Genomic DNA, 18,982 nt, shown 5'->3' on the forward strand with positions numbered 1-18,982 from the left:
TATTGTTTACTTCAGCCCAAATTTCTCAGGGTCCTTCTGCATTCAAAGCAAGGAAATACTGCTTTGCTCCTTCAGCCATAAATGGAAGAGCTCTTTGGGTAAAGGTAATTAACGCATTTATCTGGCTCATTGTTGCTCATTAGCCCTGAGTGCCTTCATCTGGCCTCCCAGGTAACCATTTCTGTGGATGCCCCTGCACCATGCTTCACTTTGAACATCTGTTTTTTCATTCCATAGCAGAGTTATCTCTGATCTTCTTCTACTTCCTTGTCTAGAGATAATTCTTCCTGTTTTTTTTGGTTTTTTTCCCATTTTGTAGCCATTCTCCCTAGTCTGCTTCCCAGAAAGTCTTGGTCTTGCTATGGTCTGCCTCAAAGTTACAAGCTCAGAAGCCATTTGGGGTAAAAGGCAGTAACTTGTACAATACCACTAGTACCCTAAATCACTAATAATCACTAAAATGCTGTAATCTTGGCAAACAAAGAACAAACTAAAGATTTTAAAAAAATAAAAAAGGTATTTTTCTGCCTTTCACACCATAGCTGACTATATTCTTTTTTACAATGATATTCTGGAACATGCTGAAATCTGTAACTTTATTTGCCTTAAATAATTTTGGAAATTAGGTAGTCATTGTTGTGATGTACATGCAATCTTAGAGAAGATTAAGATAAGAGTGAGCAAATTACAAGTACTGGAAACAGTAATTCTCTATTGTCTCTGCAAGAAATTCTTCCACTTCTTTTCAACAGGAACTCATGTGAAGTGAGAGAGGCTCCAAACAGTATCAGAAGTTGAAGTTTTTTCCTGAGACATCATGTTCTTTTGTCAGCACGTTGCCCAGTTAACACACAATGATCAAAGATTTGCAATTCTAGTGTCACATTTAATACCTATATATTTTAATTGTCACTTACATTGCAAATGTCATTAATGAAGCCTTAAGGAATGCCTCATTGTATGAGTAGGTTTGCAGATACCCTCTTCAGTCAACCTAAGAACAGTGCTTCTATTTCAGCTCTATATAGATACATGCACATACTCTTTGTTTCACTTCTTACACCAATGAATAATTTCACATTAGTTCTGTGCACACTGAAGTGAGGAAAAGAATCTTCACTTTTTAAGTTCTCTTTCATTACACCAACCATTTTCTTTTCATACTATGTTTTATGTACGCTGAAGTTTTTCTCTTCACCACCAATACTTTCACCCTGAGAATGGTTCTAAATTATTAGAGGCCATGCTAAAAAATCCCCAAACAACTATGATTAATAGAAAGACAGCCTCTGCTATGGAAACTGTTAATTCAGTACAATGGCTGCTCTGTTGTAATTTGTTACAGCGAGAATTTATATTCACTGACCAGCAGATCTGATCTATTGTTTATATGTCTATTCAGAATTGTATATAATTGTATAATTCTGATGGCATGGACTCCTCTATCTCTCTTTATATAAAAAGTGTGTTGTGACCAACTTGCTATCACAGACTGACACATTTAAAATTGCATACATTATTTAGTAATAGCTTATGTATCATTTTATTTGTTTTCAGAGTTACAATGTTCATGAGATAATCATAGAGAACACATTATATATTATTGTTAAACACATTTTTGCCACAAAAAGTTGAGAGCATTGGTAGAAAATCCTATGTCAAGTTATCTGAAAATATTTATCACCTGTAACCATAATTTCATAAAACCAATATACACTTTACGTAATATTATATCAGCGAAGTCCTTCTTTTTGCAAATAACCTTTGCTCTATACTTATGCATGTTTGTAGTTCAGTGCATCAAATGCTTCTGTGTGTGTGTGTCTGCAATGCACAGGAAAAATACTAGTTTACTCCTATGGTAACTGTAAATGTCAACACCACTGGACCCAAGAATGGTGAATACAAGATCTTAATTTTAGCGAATAATCACCTTCATATTTTTCTACCTAATGCTGAACAAAACATTAATTGGCATTTACCTCCTAATGTTTACAGAACATAGACTGTATATTTCAAAGACATAATCCTTACCAACTATATACTGACTTTTATTTTAATGTCTATTATATAAATTAGGACTCTGTTGAATTCTTATACTGAGGAACAAATGATAGTAACTTTATTTAAATACATGCACAGTACCGTGCACTACAGCATGATGAAGTATTATTTTTAAAATGGATGAATGAATCAATAGAAAAATAGATTTAATAAATAATTAACATTTTAAAGTCTGGATAAAAACGGGAAATCATGCATTTCAAGCAAAATTTTATTTTTTCCTTGTTTTTTATGAAATCTCTGAGAACTTAAGACATGCAGAGCTGAGAAGCAGCTCACTCTGAACAAAGAACAATGTAAAGACTGCACAAAAAGTTTTGTTTGAGATTGTTTATATGCAAGACTGAAAAAATTTGCCATTCTTCGACTTCCCTTCAACATTAGACAGTGCTGTGCAAACCTCAGACAAATCCCTGTATTATGATTTCTAAGCTGTTAGGAAGTCTCTCAGAGAGCTAAGAAAGTTAAAACCTGAGCAACTGCCTCACCAAAATTTATGACAAGAAATCTCTGGATTTCAGAGAGCAAACTACAAAAGGGTAATAGACAACAGGTCATCATTTCCTTGAGAGATTAACTTAGGGGATGAGTAATTATGGACAGCATAAATTTATAAATTATTCTGACAGAAAAAGATATGTTTAATTTTCTAATATTTAGAGTTCGTATTTATGTCTCAATATTTAGCATATGTTACTATGTCAATCAACTCATGAAACAATGAAAAGGGAGTATTTACTTTAAATTATTTTAATGTTTTTCCCTACCCAAACATTTGTCTGGACATTGACACTGCAATCAAAAGAACTGTAAATTTTCAGAAGTGAATCTACTCCAGTGAGTTTGATTAATTATGCATTAACCCATTTCTCTGAAGCATCCTTCACTAAATCTTTGGTGGGAAATGCACTTTAATTAGGCATGAGCTTTGGTTATTTGTGTGCATATGCACTATGCTATTGGTCTGTGTGGAGAATGATTTAAAGTTTGCCATGTTACAGAGATGTATTGCTCATGGAAATAATTCTAGGCTTTCAACAAACACTGATGGCTAGTTTTGCAATTATTATTATCTTCACTTAGCACGATCTTAGTCCCATAGTTTTTGCTCAAACTTTCATCAACTTTTAATCTTAACAAAAGCTTACTCTACTTACACGAGAACAATCATGATCATTAATACTGTGCATATTGTTAGATGTTTTCAGCAGGTACAGTTACACATATACATAGGAGTTATCAGAATAACTTACAGGATTTTAATACTTAGTTGAATAAAAATATTCTCAGGGTAGAAAGAAATGATAAACTAAAAATAATGGCTAAGGAGACTTGCAATGACTCTACTCTGAAACAGGTCAGATTGACTATTCATCTAAAGATGTTTGATTGAAGAGATATTATTGAACTTATGGCATATGGTTATTGTAGTAGAAAAAGCTGAAACAGAAAAGAGAGAAAATCAAATTATCCATGACATTCTCTTCCCGTATTCCATGGCAGAATTAGACCACAGATTAGTAAATGGTAATGCATGCAACAAAAAATATGCTGTATCACTGTATGTAAACATCTGCTTTCATCATGCAAAATGCCTACAAAACTGTGACAACATCTTTTTCTAGTAGCATAGTTTTACATCAGCTCAGCTACAGAACAGTTAAACCAAAATCCAAGATTTTGCAAATAGAAGATATTCTAAAATTCTTGAAAGATTTCCAGCATAAATATTCCAAAGCCCAACAAAGCTAATTGTTTTTTTTTGTTGTTGTTGTTGTTTGTTTTTTTTTAACTAAACTACATAGGCTTATTCCTTGCTGTGGTTCCTTGTTCTTTTGATGATAGAAGAGAAAAGACCAGTTTTTGGAGGTGGTCCCATCAACATGGGGGCTTGGTTCTTGTGAGTAATTTTTATCTGGGGAAGAAAGAAGAAAAACAGAGTTATCCCTTGAGCTAGTTCAGTTCCAACTATCTGAGATGCATGATTTATCTTTATATATAACTTCCAGACCTGCATTGTTTAATCCAAGCTGAAAGGAAAATACCTGGGGTTTTTTTATGAATAATGTTCCATATGCAGTAGATCAATCTATGTATAATAGTTTTTCTGCAAATAGTTTAAATTATTTGCAAAAAAATGTTAATAAACACTTGCAATAAAATACACGCCAATATACAATCTTACTTTTTGAGTGTGGGATTTATTGCTTGCTGCTGAGGAAGAATTTAAAAGTTGGAAAGAACATACATGCTGACAGACCAAGCTGTTGCCTATTATTAAGATATAAGCTATGTCTTTACATGCTTTATTTATACATCTAATCAAGCTGTACTCTTTTACCACAAGACAGTACTTAATTTCAAAACAGCCATGGTTAACAAAAGTATAAAGTTAATACACATGAAAAAGTTCAAAAAGATGAACTAGCATTCTAATTTGTTAATTAATTGTTAATAGAAAAGACTCAAATATTGAAAAGACTATTTAAAACACTTTGTAAAACTGCTCTAAAGCCACCCGTTTTGATTTCTTTGATATAGAACTACGAATCACCTTAAATGAGACAACCTTAAAGTAGATTATGTCTGCAATTTTCTCTAATTCAAGTCTAAATTAGAGAAGACATTTTATGAATGTATGCTATGCTCAAAGCTAATTGAAAGCAATTATCAAAGTGGCATTTTGTCTGTGACTTTAAGATACATTGTAAGATAATAAATGATTCTCATTATGTAATAAAAAGGTCACATCTTGCCTTTGGGCTAGTGACGTTAGGAGTTTTTCAAAAGCAATCCGAGACATTTTCTTTAGTGAACTACGACTAATACAAGAACCATCACTTATTAAATATCAGTTGTCACCTGCATAGTACCCACATCAGAGATGGGTATCTGTTTCAAAAAGAAACACCACCTCATTAAAAACTGGAAAAATATATCTCTTAAAGTGCATACCTGACATTTTCAAGCTAAAATGAATATCCTTCACTTGTCATTCACTAATAGTAAATGAAACAAAAAATGTATGTCACTTGGAGAGGCTCATTAAAATATAGATCAGGACATTTCTTGGGGTGGAAATTTACTTTACAATGTAAGAAGACAGAAACATAAAAATCTCAAAAGACTCTGTGTCTTAGTTTAACTCTATTAGAGCCTTTACTTTACTCTCCAAATGCTCATTTTCATGCCACCTTAGTTCATTAACTTCAAATTTCACGTGGGACCTCTTTTTGTCAACACTATTCATTAGTATCGAATATAGCATATGGGGGGTTCTTGGCAACGCAGATTACTTTCACATGGATAATAACTCTGGCTTTCAAAGACTGGCACCAATATATTTTCTCACAATAAATTCTGCTTCAGGCATCACTCGGAAGCCAAATCTGTACTTGGGGTAAGCTGGCATTATTCCATTGATGTCAGTACCAGCTGATGATCTGGTCCTGGAAAATTGCCTATTTTTGTAACTTCCACATGCTTATAAGATGTATTTTGGGGATCAGGAGCAATGATGATATCAACCTGATCCTGAGGATCAAGACATGAAGTAACCTACAGCTGGTGTGAGTGAATTTTTCAAGTCATAAAGGGTAAAATCTTGCTTATTGCAAGATTTGGCCATGATGTGGCAGTAGGAATGCCTTTAAGTTTCCTTTCTGAGGTAAAACAGTAATTCCATCCTAAAGTGAATAAAAGAGCAAAGCTGAAAATGGCTTTAGTAGGAAGGGGTGAGGTAATCCTGAGACCCTGTACAGATTGCGTGTCGGGTTGGGGCTGTTCAATGCTCCTCAGGATGAATGCAATTACATACTGAGTAAATGTTTATCATTTGTAATGTTCTTTCTTGGCTTGAGCCATCTGTTTCAGAGACCACAACCTCTTCAGTGTGTTGCTTCCTATCAGCTGAGATCAGCTAACATGCCTGAACATGATTAACCACTACCATGCATGGGGATGAGTCCTATATGACTCTCTCCAAGACACATTTTCAACTGTTATAAATAGGCACAATTCCAATGGTATAAAATATTTCACATTCTGAAAATGCCACAATAAAGTGTAAATTTAAAGTATATTTTTTCACTTAGTCATGGTCGCGTCTATTAACATTACATCGGTTAACAATGATAAACATCAATTCCTCACTTTCCTGCTCTACAAAATTAAATAAATTGAAACATCTTATTTTTGGCTGATGAAAAAAGATCAGTATGTTTCTGAACCATTGCAGTACTGTGCCTGAAGAAGGCTAATTTTGTCTTTCCCAATACTCTCAGGCACTGCATTTCTGCCCTGGTCTCTCACTTCTGCTTCTGTTCTCATACTGGCAGCACTGCCAGAGCTGGAGCTGTGAGTTTGGGTGACAAGTGACAGTGCTCACTTCAAGATGGGAATAAGCACTGAGCATCTCAGACAGAGAAATAGTTTTGTAGGTCAAAATAGGACCTAACATTGAAAGTGCTCTATGGGAGGACAAAAAGAGAGCAAGAGAGAGAAAGAGAGACATGTCTTTACTTAGAAGCAACAGAGACTTTGTTAAGTCAAAAATTCCTACTTACAGCTCTATAGAGATTCTCTCTGTGTGTACAGGGAAGTGTCTAAAGACTAAAATTTACCTTTCAGTTTCTCTTCCAATCATAAAGCATCTTCATGTCTTTTTTAGTAGAAACACAATTATAAAAGTTTAAAAAACCCCCCTTCTTTAAAATTTTTAATGTTTCCTAGATTTACCTATGAATTACATATACACATGCACATGAGGAAAAGAGATTGCACAGACAAAAATCCAGAAAGCCAAAATCTAACCTAATGTATTTTTAGGAGTTGATAATATATACTTATAGAAATTACTACGCAATTCTGGAAAACAATTTTTGAGATCACTTACTCAATTTATTGAAAATAGTAATAACTTGAGGGTAATATAATGAACATTTTAAACATAAATTGAGTGCCTGAACTGCTGCTGGAAGAAAAGCAAAACAAAACCAAACAAACACACAACCACCCCAAAAAATCCTATCCAACAAAAAAAAAAACCCCTCAAAACAACAATTCTCCCCAAACAAACATCAACAAAAACCCCAAAAACATCAACAAGAACCAAACAAAAAAAAACCACAACAAAAACCCAAACCTGACCCAAACAAAAAAAACCACCAACAAACAAACAACAATCCCCAAACAAACAAGAAATTATTTTACATATTTGGCATAAATTTATATTTAAAAACAGACAAAATCAGAAAACAATAGAATTTCACTTTGGGGGGTAAGTCTGTAGCCACCTGAATTGCTAGCATACCATGGATTTTTGTTGTAAGCCGGCTCCACAATGTTCTAGGCTAAACTTAAAGTGTTGAAGCCAATGACAAACCTCTTATTCACTAACTGAAGCCAAGATTTTATCCCATGAGGGTTGGTATATATAGTAAATATTTATCTAGCAGAAAAATCTTGCATTTGCAGAAATTACCTTTCTAGTATTAGAAAGTACGTCCAATGATTGTATTCATGGCAATAAACACCAGGTCAAATTGAAAGATCATAATTCTCAAAAGAAGAGATGATAATATCTCCCTCTATGTCATAGAAAATTTTGTGATAAGCCTGAATTTTTGATACTAAAAATACTTCACAATGCATCAACCAGGCCTTTATTTGTTTTAGGAGCAGGTCAGAGGTTCAAAATTGCCTTGAAGTCACATGAATATCCACTAAATGAAATGCAGTGAGCATAAAATATTTTAGCATGATAACAGTATCTTTTAGGTCAGTCAGTTTCACTTTCATGTTCCTTTTTTTGCAGTATTTGCTGGTTACCTTTATGCTTCAAAGAATGCCTAAACATTTACTATTTAATATTTCAGAAGACATCATGCTATAAATGCAGGTTCTAAAGTATTGCACTTGCTGACAATAGGAAACTGGAAACAGCTAATAAGCTCTGCTTATAATATTTCAATTAAGGTTAAATAACTTATTACTGCATTTTAAAGACGGGGAAAAACTGCCAGAAAAAAACCCCAGCCTTATCCAACTGGATCTTTTAGTTTATGGTTACTTTTTTACATGTTCTCAGCAGGGTGTAGATGTTGGTTGTTTTTAGGGTAAGTGGGTTTTCTCACAGTCTAGATACCCAAATGCTGCTCCTCTTACAGGAAATGGAGAGACACAACTCCTCTATACCACAGGAGTGCCAAATAATTTTATCTTCCTTAGGTGATCAAGAGTGTATGGGGAATCATGATATGAATCAGAGTGATAGAATGTAGGCACTGCTGAGCAAAATTAAACTGTGACTTGCATCATGTGGCATTTCGGGCAAAATCTCTCAGATCTAGAGTAGTTGTTTTAAAAGCGTTATGCAACACATCTTAAATAAATTTCTAAACAATATTATTGTGCAAGGTGCAATCAAATCTAATCAGTTTGGCATTAATTAAGCTCTAATAATATACTCTAGTCTCTCTCCTAAGTAGTGTGATCCGTTTCCCCTTCACACAGGTAGATTGGAAAACGTTACGGTGTCATCATAATTTTTAAACATACTGAGAAAATGACAGAGCTGCAAAATTAAAATAAATGATTAATGGCATTTTTTTCATGTTTTGTACTAATAGGTATCACTGAGGTTTTAAATTAATAGAGCTGTCAGCTCAGGGTTGTTACAGATCCAGTGCAGAACTAAAATGGAAATTATGTATTCCACAGATACCTAAAGATGACACTCTGGAATATTTTAAATTTTAATTAGTAGGTGCAATTGTTTTTCCCCCTCCTCCCTAAAACCACTGCAAATTAATTGGCAATTAGTCACAACTAATTCTTTTCTTAACAATCTGAACTGGAAAGAAAGGTGTACTACATGCTAGAGTATTTGTCTGGGGTGCAGAAAGCACACATGCAGTAAATTGCTTTGTCAATTACAAAAACTACTGTTGTGAAATTAAGAAAAAAATATGCATACATAAACAAAAATAATTAAAGTGCAGTGTACCTGTGATCACAAAAAATAATGCCCAGCTGCAAAATAAAATGTTAAAAACTCAATAAATCAATCTGGCCTTGGAACAGAATGCACACTGCTGCCCAAAAGGGAAAAAAAGTGCAGCATTTTTGTATAACATCAAAAATCTTCTCTACTGATTTCCATTTTTGGGTTAACTATGTGGCAATTGGCTGACATTCTATTGAAATCAGCCACCATAGCTAGGACCCAGCTCCTGTTTGCTCTGAAGTGGCAGATGCAGTAGGTCAAATTCTCTCATTATAAAGACCTGATAAGAAAATACTGCTACAACCAGAGACATGGAAAAAAGATACTTTACAGACTGAATCTAGAATACAGCTGCAGCTGCTTCATGTTATGTGTGAAGTAGTGGAGACAATGAATCTCTATAAAAAAAATCTGTAACTCTCTTTTAGTTTTCTCACTTAGCTCTGGCACACCGTGATTATTAATAAAAGCTTGGTTTGCTTTACGTTCTTGTTTCTCTCTTTATTTAACTACAAGAGAGGAGGATCCCTGGGCCCCGGCTCATCACCTCTCGAGGGACCAAAGGAAAATCTGGAGAGAAACCTCTCATTCAAAACTGATTTTTAAGGTACATTCAAATGACAGTGTTTTGAAATACTAATTTTGTGTAACATTATTCCATTACTTAGTCAAACTATCAGTAAACAATCAGGAAACAATTCTGAAAATACTGTGTCTCAGATACCTGTGAAACTGTGTTTTTGGCAATCCATTAGGTGAGCTCTGACTAGGGGTTTTTATTTTTGTTTCTTTATTTAAGCAATATTCTTGCATCTTCTATAGACATTTCTTTCTTCTACTTTTAATCTAGTGTTTCTAGAAGCTTGACACTCTTTCAGATATCATGCCAAGCAAGTCAGGAATAGATGAAAGAACATAAATTGCAGTTATTTCTAATTAGGATGGAACATTGTTATAGATTTTTTCAAAACATTGCTAATAATTTATGTAGCTAAATTGAAAGATTACTTTTCTTAAAAAAAACCTGATGGCTAAAGCTAGAAGTTTATTGAATTAACTTGAGAGTCTTTGAAGTTTCATTACTATTAATGACCTGTTTGGAGATCTGGTGAAACCATAGATATCTTTCATGTTGCTATATTTGTCTGGGAGAGCTCTGATAGAATTTCTTCCTCAGCTAATCAGACAAGATGTTTAACATAATATTAACATTCTCTTCTTTCCTTCTCCCAAAGAGTCTTCTATTAAAAAAAAGAAAACAGTGAAAACAATACAATTTGATGCTCAGATGCTTCATCTTATACCAGAGCAGACTGACTTTGTTAGACACTACATTCTGCATGTGTTCAACATACTGAATAATTCTGGATGACAGATTTTTACACCAAGCCACTCGCACTTTTAAGAATGCACAAAACCTACATGAGTGTGTACCTGCTCTCCTGTATGGATGATAGGTGCATAAGCAATGTATCATAAAAGATTTTAAAAGAAACACACAACTATTTGTTTACTCCTGAAATTGACCACAGAAAGGAAAAATCACAGATCACAGCGTCTGGAGAACCACTGCATTATCTACCACATTCCACAGTATTTTCTCAGAGCTCACAGCATCATTTTGGAGGACCATGGCCTCCATATGCATGAGAAAGAACAGGGTCAGCAACTCATGCTGTTTGTGTGAAACTTTTCTCCCAGACAGAAAGGAGAAGCCACAAAGACAAACATGTTGGTTCCTTCAACAGGAAGTAAACTTCCAAGCCTGCATCTGCAGGCTGTATCCTATACATAACAGGGATTTGAGGCCAAACTTGTTTTCCTGAATAGGCATAATAGAAAAGCAGGAGAATTTTGATCAGCTTGAACTTAATTTCTTGAAAAATCATTTGGAAAATACTCTTATTTATATCAAAACCTGAAGCAATGCAGAAAAGTACTTTTGAGTTTAAGTACTTGCTAGCTGGGCAAGAGTTGATTCAACTCATGCTGATTCTATGAACTTTCTCACTTAGTCTCTATAATATTTATAGGTCAGTCCTTAACACTGCTGAAATTCCTACGATACCAAAAAAAGTGTGTTATTTCAACTTCATAAAAGACAGTTGAAGGGGGAAAGATAGCAGGTTTTGTTTTTTGCTCTTTGTTTGTTTTTTTTTAACAATAGCTTTCTTGCTGGAACACAAAAGAATCAAAAACCTGAGGCTCAGCTGCTGTGTCTCACTGATGCAACCTAACAAGGTGCAGACTTCTCTCCTAAAACTAGTGAGATGGTATATCCAAACACAGCTTTTTTCCTTCAAACAACATAGCTAGTAAACTAACAAGTGCCTTGCCTCAGCATCCTAATGAGAGAAGAGGTAGCCTGGGAATGTCTCCCCATGTCTGCACAATGCAGGAATGTAAGCATCTTTATATACAGGCCTCAATTTCTGATAATGACTAGAGAAAGAAACTTCCTAAGAGGCAAAAGGAAAGGAAAGCCAAATTATCACAAGTGTCTAGGGAACTTTATAGAGAGTTCTTTATCTGGCCATGATGATTTTTTTTTTTTCATTTAAAAACATGTTACTATACATTTGATTTCATTTTGGGGGAAAATGACAGTTTTATCTCTAAAAAAAGACAAACCTGATGATTTTTATATTGGCCTCCTTATTAGTTTTCTGAAATTTGAACCCTTGCTGGCTCAAATGACTGATCACATAGCTGATTAAGACTAAAGAATTATTTTGATTTTCTGGGGGTTTCGTATAGACTCTGGTTTGGATCACAGGTATCACCCTGGTATTTACATGATCGAGTACGCTTTGGCTTCCAAACAAAGATCACTGTGAAGCACAAACTCAGATATCAAATCCTGACCAAATCTATGTCTAAGGACATAGGTGGATATTATCTTCCTATTATCTAAGGAAGAATTCCTAGCTACTTTGCAGAAAACTTAAAGAAAAAAACTCTACTGTAGTTAGAATTAGTGGGGAGGAAAGAGGTTGGACCATACATGGTTTTTATTTTGTAGGATGTAGGAAACAGGGTGTGGTACATTATACAAAGATGCAAGGAGCTGTTGCACTAAATACTGAAGCTCCTCAGCAGAAAAAAAAAACCCACAAAAATGAATAAAATAACAAAAATTAATATTTCTATTTCTAATTTCATGGAAGTGCATTGGTATAGCAAATAATTAATGTATTTTTTCCTCAAAGACAAAACAAGTACATTCAACAGCATGGTTTTCTTACACAGCACCAAGTATATTTTTAAAACAATTGTATAGCAAAAAGAATAGGTTCCTCAGAAGAGCATATGCCATTTCCATCCCCTGTAAAACTGGACAGCAGTAATTGTCAATAGTAATTTACTGTTTCCCTCAGGGCAGTAATTGAAATGTAAGAATTGTCTTTTTTCCCAGGTTTGTTCTCAATTGCACAGGCAGCTTCTGCTAGCATTATCAGTCAGATAACAGGGATGCTGCACAGACCAAGCATCAAGACAGAAAAAAAAAAAAAAAGCACATGTTATTGCCAGCAACCTTCCATAAGTTCTCTTCTGTAATCTGGCAACTGAAAAATTCCATGTCTTTTTCCTGAACAAGTAACTGCTGGGTTCAGTACTGTTGCTCTGCACTGAGCCATCGCTGTAGAATAGGTAAAGATAATGATATGTCTTAACTCCAAAAGGTTTTCTGCAACAAATCTCATAAAACCCCCACTGTTCTGCTTTCACACAGTATGTGTTTCTATGGTTCTCCTCACATTGAAGAATCTGAGCACTTCCCTAGAGAATGAGAACTCAGCATCCTTCCCACTGTTCAGCTGTACTCTATGGTGTGTCTGGTAAACATGAACTACCACAACCCTCTTCTGCCATCCTAACCCATATATTGTCAGTTGCACAACTATTAGCACCTTCCTGAACATCACCCCTTTTATTTTTTGTGTAACTTTTAATTCTACCAGAGCCATAAAGCTCATGAAAGGATTTCAGTACCTTTTCTTTGAAAATTGCTCCCATTTGTAGTGGCATTTCTTCCTTGTTACAGTACTATTTTGTCATATTTATAAGCTGCAAGGCTATAGCAATTCATCTACTTAAAAGTACAGGTCCTCTTTAGATAACCAAAATTAGCAGAACTTAATAAGAAAACATATTAATACAATTACACAGGACAATAAAGAACTTTGATTTCATCAGCCTCCTCTCTGAAAGCCTGGTTAGCCTCCGTGATTTATTGGAGAGAGATGAAAACGGAGAGTTCTTACAGATACACCTTTTCTTGCATTGTCTCTAAAGAGTCACTCAAAGAACCTTCTCTGAGAAAGTTCTTATCCTAGCCTAGGCTATCCTCACCTATGCAGATTGATGTTTGTATGCCCTCACTTCCTATGTGTGGGTACTGAAACAAGAAACTAATTAATTTCCTTTATTTACCCCTTAAACTGTAAGGACTTAAAAAAAATATTAGTCCTATTGTATAATTGAAGCAGAAAAGTTAAGACTTCAGCTTTAATTAAAACTTTCTTGATATGAACTCTCAAAAACACAATAGAAAAGTTTTCTAAATTTTTAAGGCTAACATTAGTTACTCTCTGCATTTTAGCATCAAAACAAAGACTGAATTTTCCTCAGCAATAGAGAGGCAAAATCTGATACACCATCATAAATAAATTGCCATATTGGGTAAAGGAATACTGAGACCACACTCTTCAAGTATTTTCCAAACTTCTGAAATAGATGTCTTTTTATTCCACTCTAACCTGTGTTTGAATTCAGAATGACAAATTGAAAATGCAGGGAGTACTGAAGTATATAAAAACAGTTGAATATGTTATTTAAGAAAACTGAGTTAATACAGATGAAAACAATTGTCTTCTAAACATAAGATAAATATTTCTACCATTGAAAAAAAGAGAAAGAAAAATACTCAGTTGCAGTTACCGTGCAAGGAGTTTGCATCCAAGGTTCTCCATCTATCTGCATAGGCAGAGACTTGCTGGTCCTAAAGGTACAAATTTCATAATATAAGAAAAAGAAACTAGAAAAATTGATAAATGTATTTATTAAAAAGGCACATATGTGATGGCATACAGATATAACCCTGATTCACCCTAAACTCCTTTGGAATTTCCAGTACGATTCAATATGCTTACAAATATAACACAGTCAACTTAAAAAGCTTAGTCTGATTTTCAACATAAAAAGCAAAAACATGGCAAATATTAATGTATTGTATTGTAATGTATCTTGCTAGTAATACACTACTCTTTCATGGAAGAAGAGTCTGTAATTTGTGAAATAATGAGTGAATGACACAATAACAATAATAGTATTTTATATATATATACTATGTATATTATTCTACTATAAAGGAAATGAGAAATAAATTTTAGGTCTATCATCACTTACTACAGTCACAGTGTCTGAGTTAGAGAGAACACTCACAGAGAATGAAGTTTGCACTATATTCAGAGTGTTTAACATGCCATGTTATAAATTTAAATTGTTAGCAAAGGGGAACTGATTTCAACAGAAAGATACAGACAGTATTCCCTCTCTAGTTCTGGGTGTCACATTTAAGAAAAGTGTAGCAAAATGAGAACAGAAAAAAAAAATTACTACATTTATGGTCTTTTCCAACCCTGTGTTTATGTGTAATAACAGTTTGCACACAAGACTATTAGAAATAGCGTGGAGTGGATAAATCTAATAATGGAAAAATTAGTGACTCATGTTGGTTAATGGAAATTCTGGTTTGGATGTTTTTTGAAAACAAACTAACATTACAAGGAATTATCCCCTATCACCTATGGCCATAAATGAAGGAAGAATTTTTAATGACCTCTCAGTTTATAGTTCAGGAAGGGTTCCTACTTATTTTTTTTTGTTGCTCTTCTGTTTTGGGCTCATAATTGCAGAGCTTATGGGTTTAATAAATTTTGGAAAATTCTTACTGAGGAATTCTTGACTGAAAAAGAGACGGTCAATTCCTTTTCAGTCCTTATTTAATCCAAAAGATAGAATAATTACTTTTACCTTGTGTTCTAATTCGTTTACTCTATTGTGAATGTTTTTATCTTAGAAATGATAAAACACAATGAAATTAGAGTACTCCACCCTCATCGGCTCACACACACCAACAGATTTAATAACAGTGGCTTGTCAGAATTCAGTAAATAACAAATAAATTAAAAACAGAGCACTTTGACTTCCACAGATCAAAAAGTGCTTTACAATTACTAATTACACACTAATATTCCCTGGTGTAGTATGCATTATAAATGGGTTAAAATGTGACAAAGTAATGCTAAATTACTTTTGGCTTGAAATTGCATGGAGTATATGTCAACAATAAACCCCAAGACGTTCATGCCTTACTCCTTCTGCTCCAAATGCTTGACAATACCTCTTCACTGGACAAAATGGCAGTTGAATACAATATGTGAAGATTGAATGTAAACACCCTCTTTTTAGTTTTTTGACACATTTAAAGAAACAAAGATGTATGGGCATAGAATGTAGATGGAATAGATTAATTCCATGTACAAAAAAGATACTTTCACAAGAAATAATAATTATAACTGTTAAACTACATAAGAAAGTCAATACATAAAACTCTTCAGTTTCACTCCAACTCTGCAGTCTAAGTTAAAGCCGCTGATACCTGATGACAACAGATGAGCACTGGGCAAGCCGTCTGCCAGCACTTTTCAGACCTGTGTATATCTGTCCCATCTCCATGGCTCCTTCCAGACCCACCACTTCCATAAGCTGGTCACTTAGATCTGCAAAAGTGAAAAAAACCCAGATTTTATCTTGTCAGCACTTCGAAAGCAGTCACATTGACCAATGAGAACCGACAGAAGACAAGCTAACAATAAAATATGTGGAGAACAGAACTGGCAAAATTATTATTCCTAAGGAGAATTACAGCTTTAAGTTGGACACAACTGGGCCCTGCTGTCACAATTCTACAATATCCTAACCAAAATTATTCTGAAATAGAATAATTATACCCATGGTTACATGAAGACTAAAGAAATAATTTCATTCTATGAGAAAACAAAAGATATTCCTTCATTTTGATTACCTGACACACAAAGAATGAGATGTTTACAGTGCAGAAATTTATGCTTTTTATTTTTTCAACAGATATTTAAAATCTGTAAAGAAAAAGTCAGTGCTCCAGACCCTACTGGATGCTCTTCTATACAGTACTTACAGACAACGTGTACAGCTCTAATTCAGTCTTCACATGCATGCATTATTATGATGAGATTTTGCATTGGATCAGTGTCTTAATTAGTACAGAAATGCAATGCAAAAAGGCAGAAGAAAACATTAACTACCCACCTAGCCTTCCAAATTTGTCATGCTTGTTGGAACTGGTATATATTGTTTGTTTCACATTTCTTTTTGACTAAATAGTACTTTGGCATTAAACTTCAAAAAAAATTTAAATAAAAATTAGTTTACTTGACTTCAAGGAGTAAGAAAAGTTCTGTGTAGAATTTCAGGTACAAACAGATACCTAAAGAGTAATAAGCAATCTGCCTTGAGAAGCAGCCAAGCAAGGTAATGAAATATTATCCAGAATCAACTAGGGTGTTTTGCATGAAATGTTTTATATTCTCCTGCATAAATACATGGTGCCATGACCAAAAGGACAAGGAAAAGAAACATTTCTTTTCTAGCTGTATAATACATGTATTTTATAAATTGGCTGTTAACATCAATGTTTCCAAAAGATACATTGTTTATTGAAGCAAAGCATTGAGATAAAATGTTAGAGTCTATCATCACACTGAAAAAAAACTTAGAAAAGAGACCACATTACTCTGTGTATTTTAAACCCCTCAACCCTTAATGAAGGTAAAATTTCATGCTAAAAATCGTATCTATGAGACTATTCCAAAGTTTCAATGGGAGTCTTTTCTGTTCACTTCTTTGGGCTTTCAATGAAGGTAATTAACTGAAAGAAGTACTGTGATGAGGGAAAAAATATATTAAAAGCAAATAGGATTTATGATCTGGATTATTCTGTTTCCAGCAGAAAATCTGATACTATCCAAAGCCTTCATTTTTCTACTTATACTTTCTTAATATTTTCTGCTTCATTCATTTTTTCATCACAGTGAAATCAGTTCCATATAATACTAATGAAGAAAAAAAAAACAAACAATATTCTTGCCCAGTAAGGGAAAACAATAAGATGGTCAAAGGTTTAAAATGTACAATATCATTAATTCTAGTTATATATTTTTATAGCCCACATCCATGTAACACATGTAAACCTAATTTCCTAATTTTGTATGTCTGGCTTTCCATTGCATTTTTTTTCTTAAAATGTTTCCCATAAGTAACATTTAAACTTAAGTGAGATTTAAATAAATGCTGCTTTTCTTGGTAGCCACAGAGACTTAACTGGGAAAGAACTACTAATTTTCAAACATGTATATATTGTAGAGGCACATCTACTTTTTAGATGTACTAAATCATTAAAGTGATTTAGCCAAAGAAAACATCAAATTCCTATTCACGGGGCCATTAGAAAATGATTATTTTTTAAAATAGAAGAATAATTAAGAGCAGATTTTTATTTCTGACGGCTCAGGCAATATGTGCAATATTCAGAATAGTGACATTTTCAGGGACATATATTTGATTCATAATTTTTCAGGACCTGTGAGATTAGTGCCAGTAGCAGCAGGGAAACTAAGGACCAAATCCTGCCCTTTGATCCACACTATACTTCTCATTAAATGTGGTATATTAAACATTGGAAGATGGAACTGAACAATACTCTCATCTACCAAAAAAGTGAAGCCTTTCAAAAACTTCCCATTTGCAGTGGCACATTCCCAAAGTGGAGTTATTTTAGGCCAAATATGAATATTTTTAGAATCAAGCTTAAATTAGACATAACTTTCCTTCACAAGCAGTAAAAACTAAAGCAAATGTAACATGCAATTATTGACTGCATTAGTTCACACTCCTGCCCTTGCTGATAGATTTGACCTGACGCTTTTGCACAGTCATATCCATTTCAACAAATCCTTGAGATATATTGACTTTGATAAGAACTCGAATGAAAAGTGGAAAAGGGAGTGTGTCTATTTTAGTCCCACTCTTCAAGGATGTTACATGGCTATAGGTACACTGCTTGAATATAATGGGTCAAGATATAAACAACAGGATGATATTTCTTCTTAAAAGGTCTCCACCAAAGACTTAGAAAGAGACTAAGTAATCTCTGTTAAAGGAGATCTGATCTTCTATTAAATTAACAGATAGGAAAGGGGAAGTCATTCTTCACTCTGGTGGAAGTTTATCTCTGATTTTTCAGAAAGATCAGTGCAGGCCTCTGTACTGCTCAACATACACCCCAAAATAATCTGGAAATAGAAGTAGACAGTGAGTAATGAAGATTCAACAAAGGAAAAAAAACCCACAATTATAAAAAAAGTGTAGGAATTTTACAGTACTGATTAATGGGGCTTTACAAAGGCAGAAAGTTCAATATATGTTCAATATATGTAACTTAATGTCCATGAGGAGAAAGAGCACTCACGACAGATATGTAGACTGCTATAAACATAGATATATAACATTTGGAAATAAATATGGTGTGTGTGTCTCCATGTGTATATGCTTACTTTGCTGGACTATAATTGATACTGTCATGCTGGAATGAACATTGTGGAGTTACTGTGGCAAGTTCTATGAAAATATCAGCTCAATGCTCAATTTATGATCACCAAATACTGCAACTGGTACATCCATAAGATATGGAATTTGTAGTTCCAGTTCACTCAGCAATGCAGAGGAAGAAAAATAACTGGAAATGACAGAGGAATGAATGTGGTAACAAATATGGAGCAACTTCTGTATGAAAATAAATACTTCAGGAAG

The 18,982-nt window shown here is 34.0% G+C and overlaps 1 protein-coding gene across 8 annotated transcripts in view; it reads right to left on the bottom strand.

Moving 5' to 3' along the window:
* Positions 1 to 880: 880 nt before the first annotated feature.
* The window catches only part of DGKB (diacylglycerol kinase beta), a 398,863-nt gene continuing 380,761 nt past the window's right edge, over positions 881 to 18,982 (bottom strand). For all 8 annotated transcript variants that reach the window (XM_064704413.1, XM_064704412.1, XM_064704410.1 and 5 more), the window contains 3 exons: positions 15,735 to 15,855; positions 14,012 to 14,072; positions 881 to 3,979 (listed from right to left, as the gene is read on the bottom strand). In XM_064704413.1, coding sequence (XP_064560483.1) covers positions 3,872 to 3,979; positions 14,012 to 14,072; positions 15,735 to 15,855 — 290 coding nt within the window. In that variant the 3' untranslated portion in view covers positions 881 to 3,871. The remainder of the gene's footprint in view (positions 3,980 to 14,011; positions 14,073 to 15,734; positions 15,856 to 18,982) is intronic.

Source organism: Zonotrichia leucophrys, chromosome 2 (assembly GCF_028769735.1).
Source record: "Zonotrichia leucophrys gambelii isolate GWCS_2022_RI chromosome 2, RI_Zleu_2.0, whole genome shotgun sequence".
Classification (NCBI taxonomy): domain Eukaryota; kingdom Metazoa; phylum Chordata; class Aves; order Passeriformes; family Passerellidae; genus Zonotrichia; species Zonotrichia leucophrys.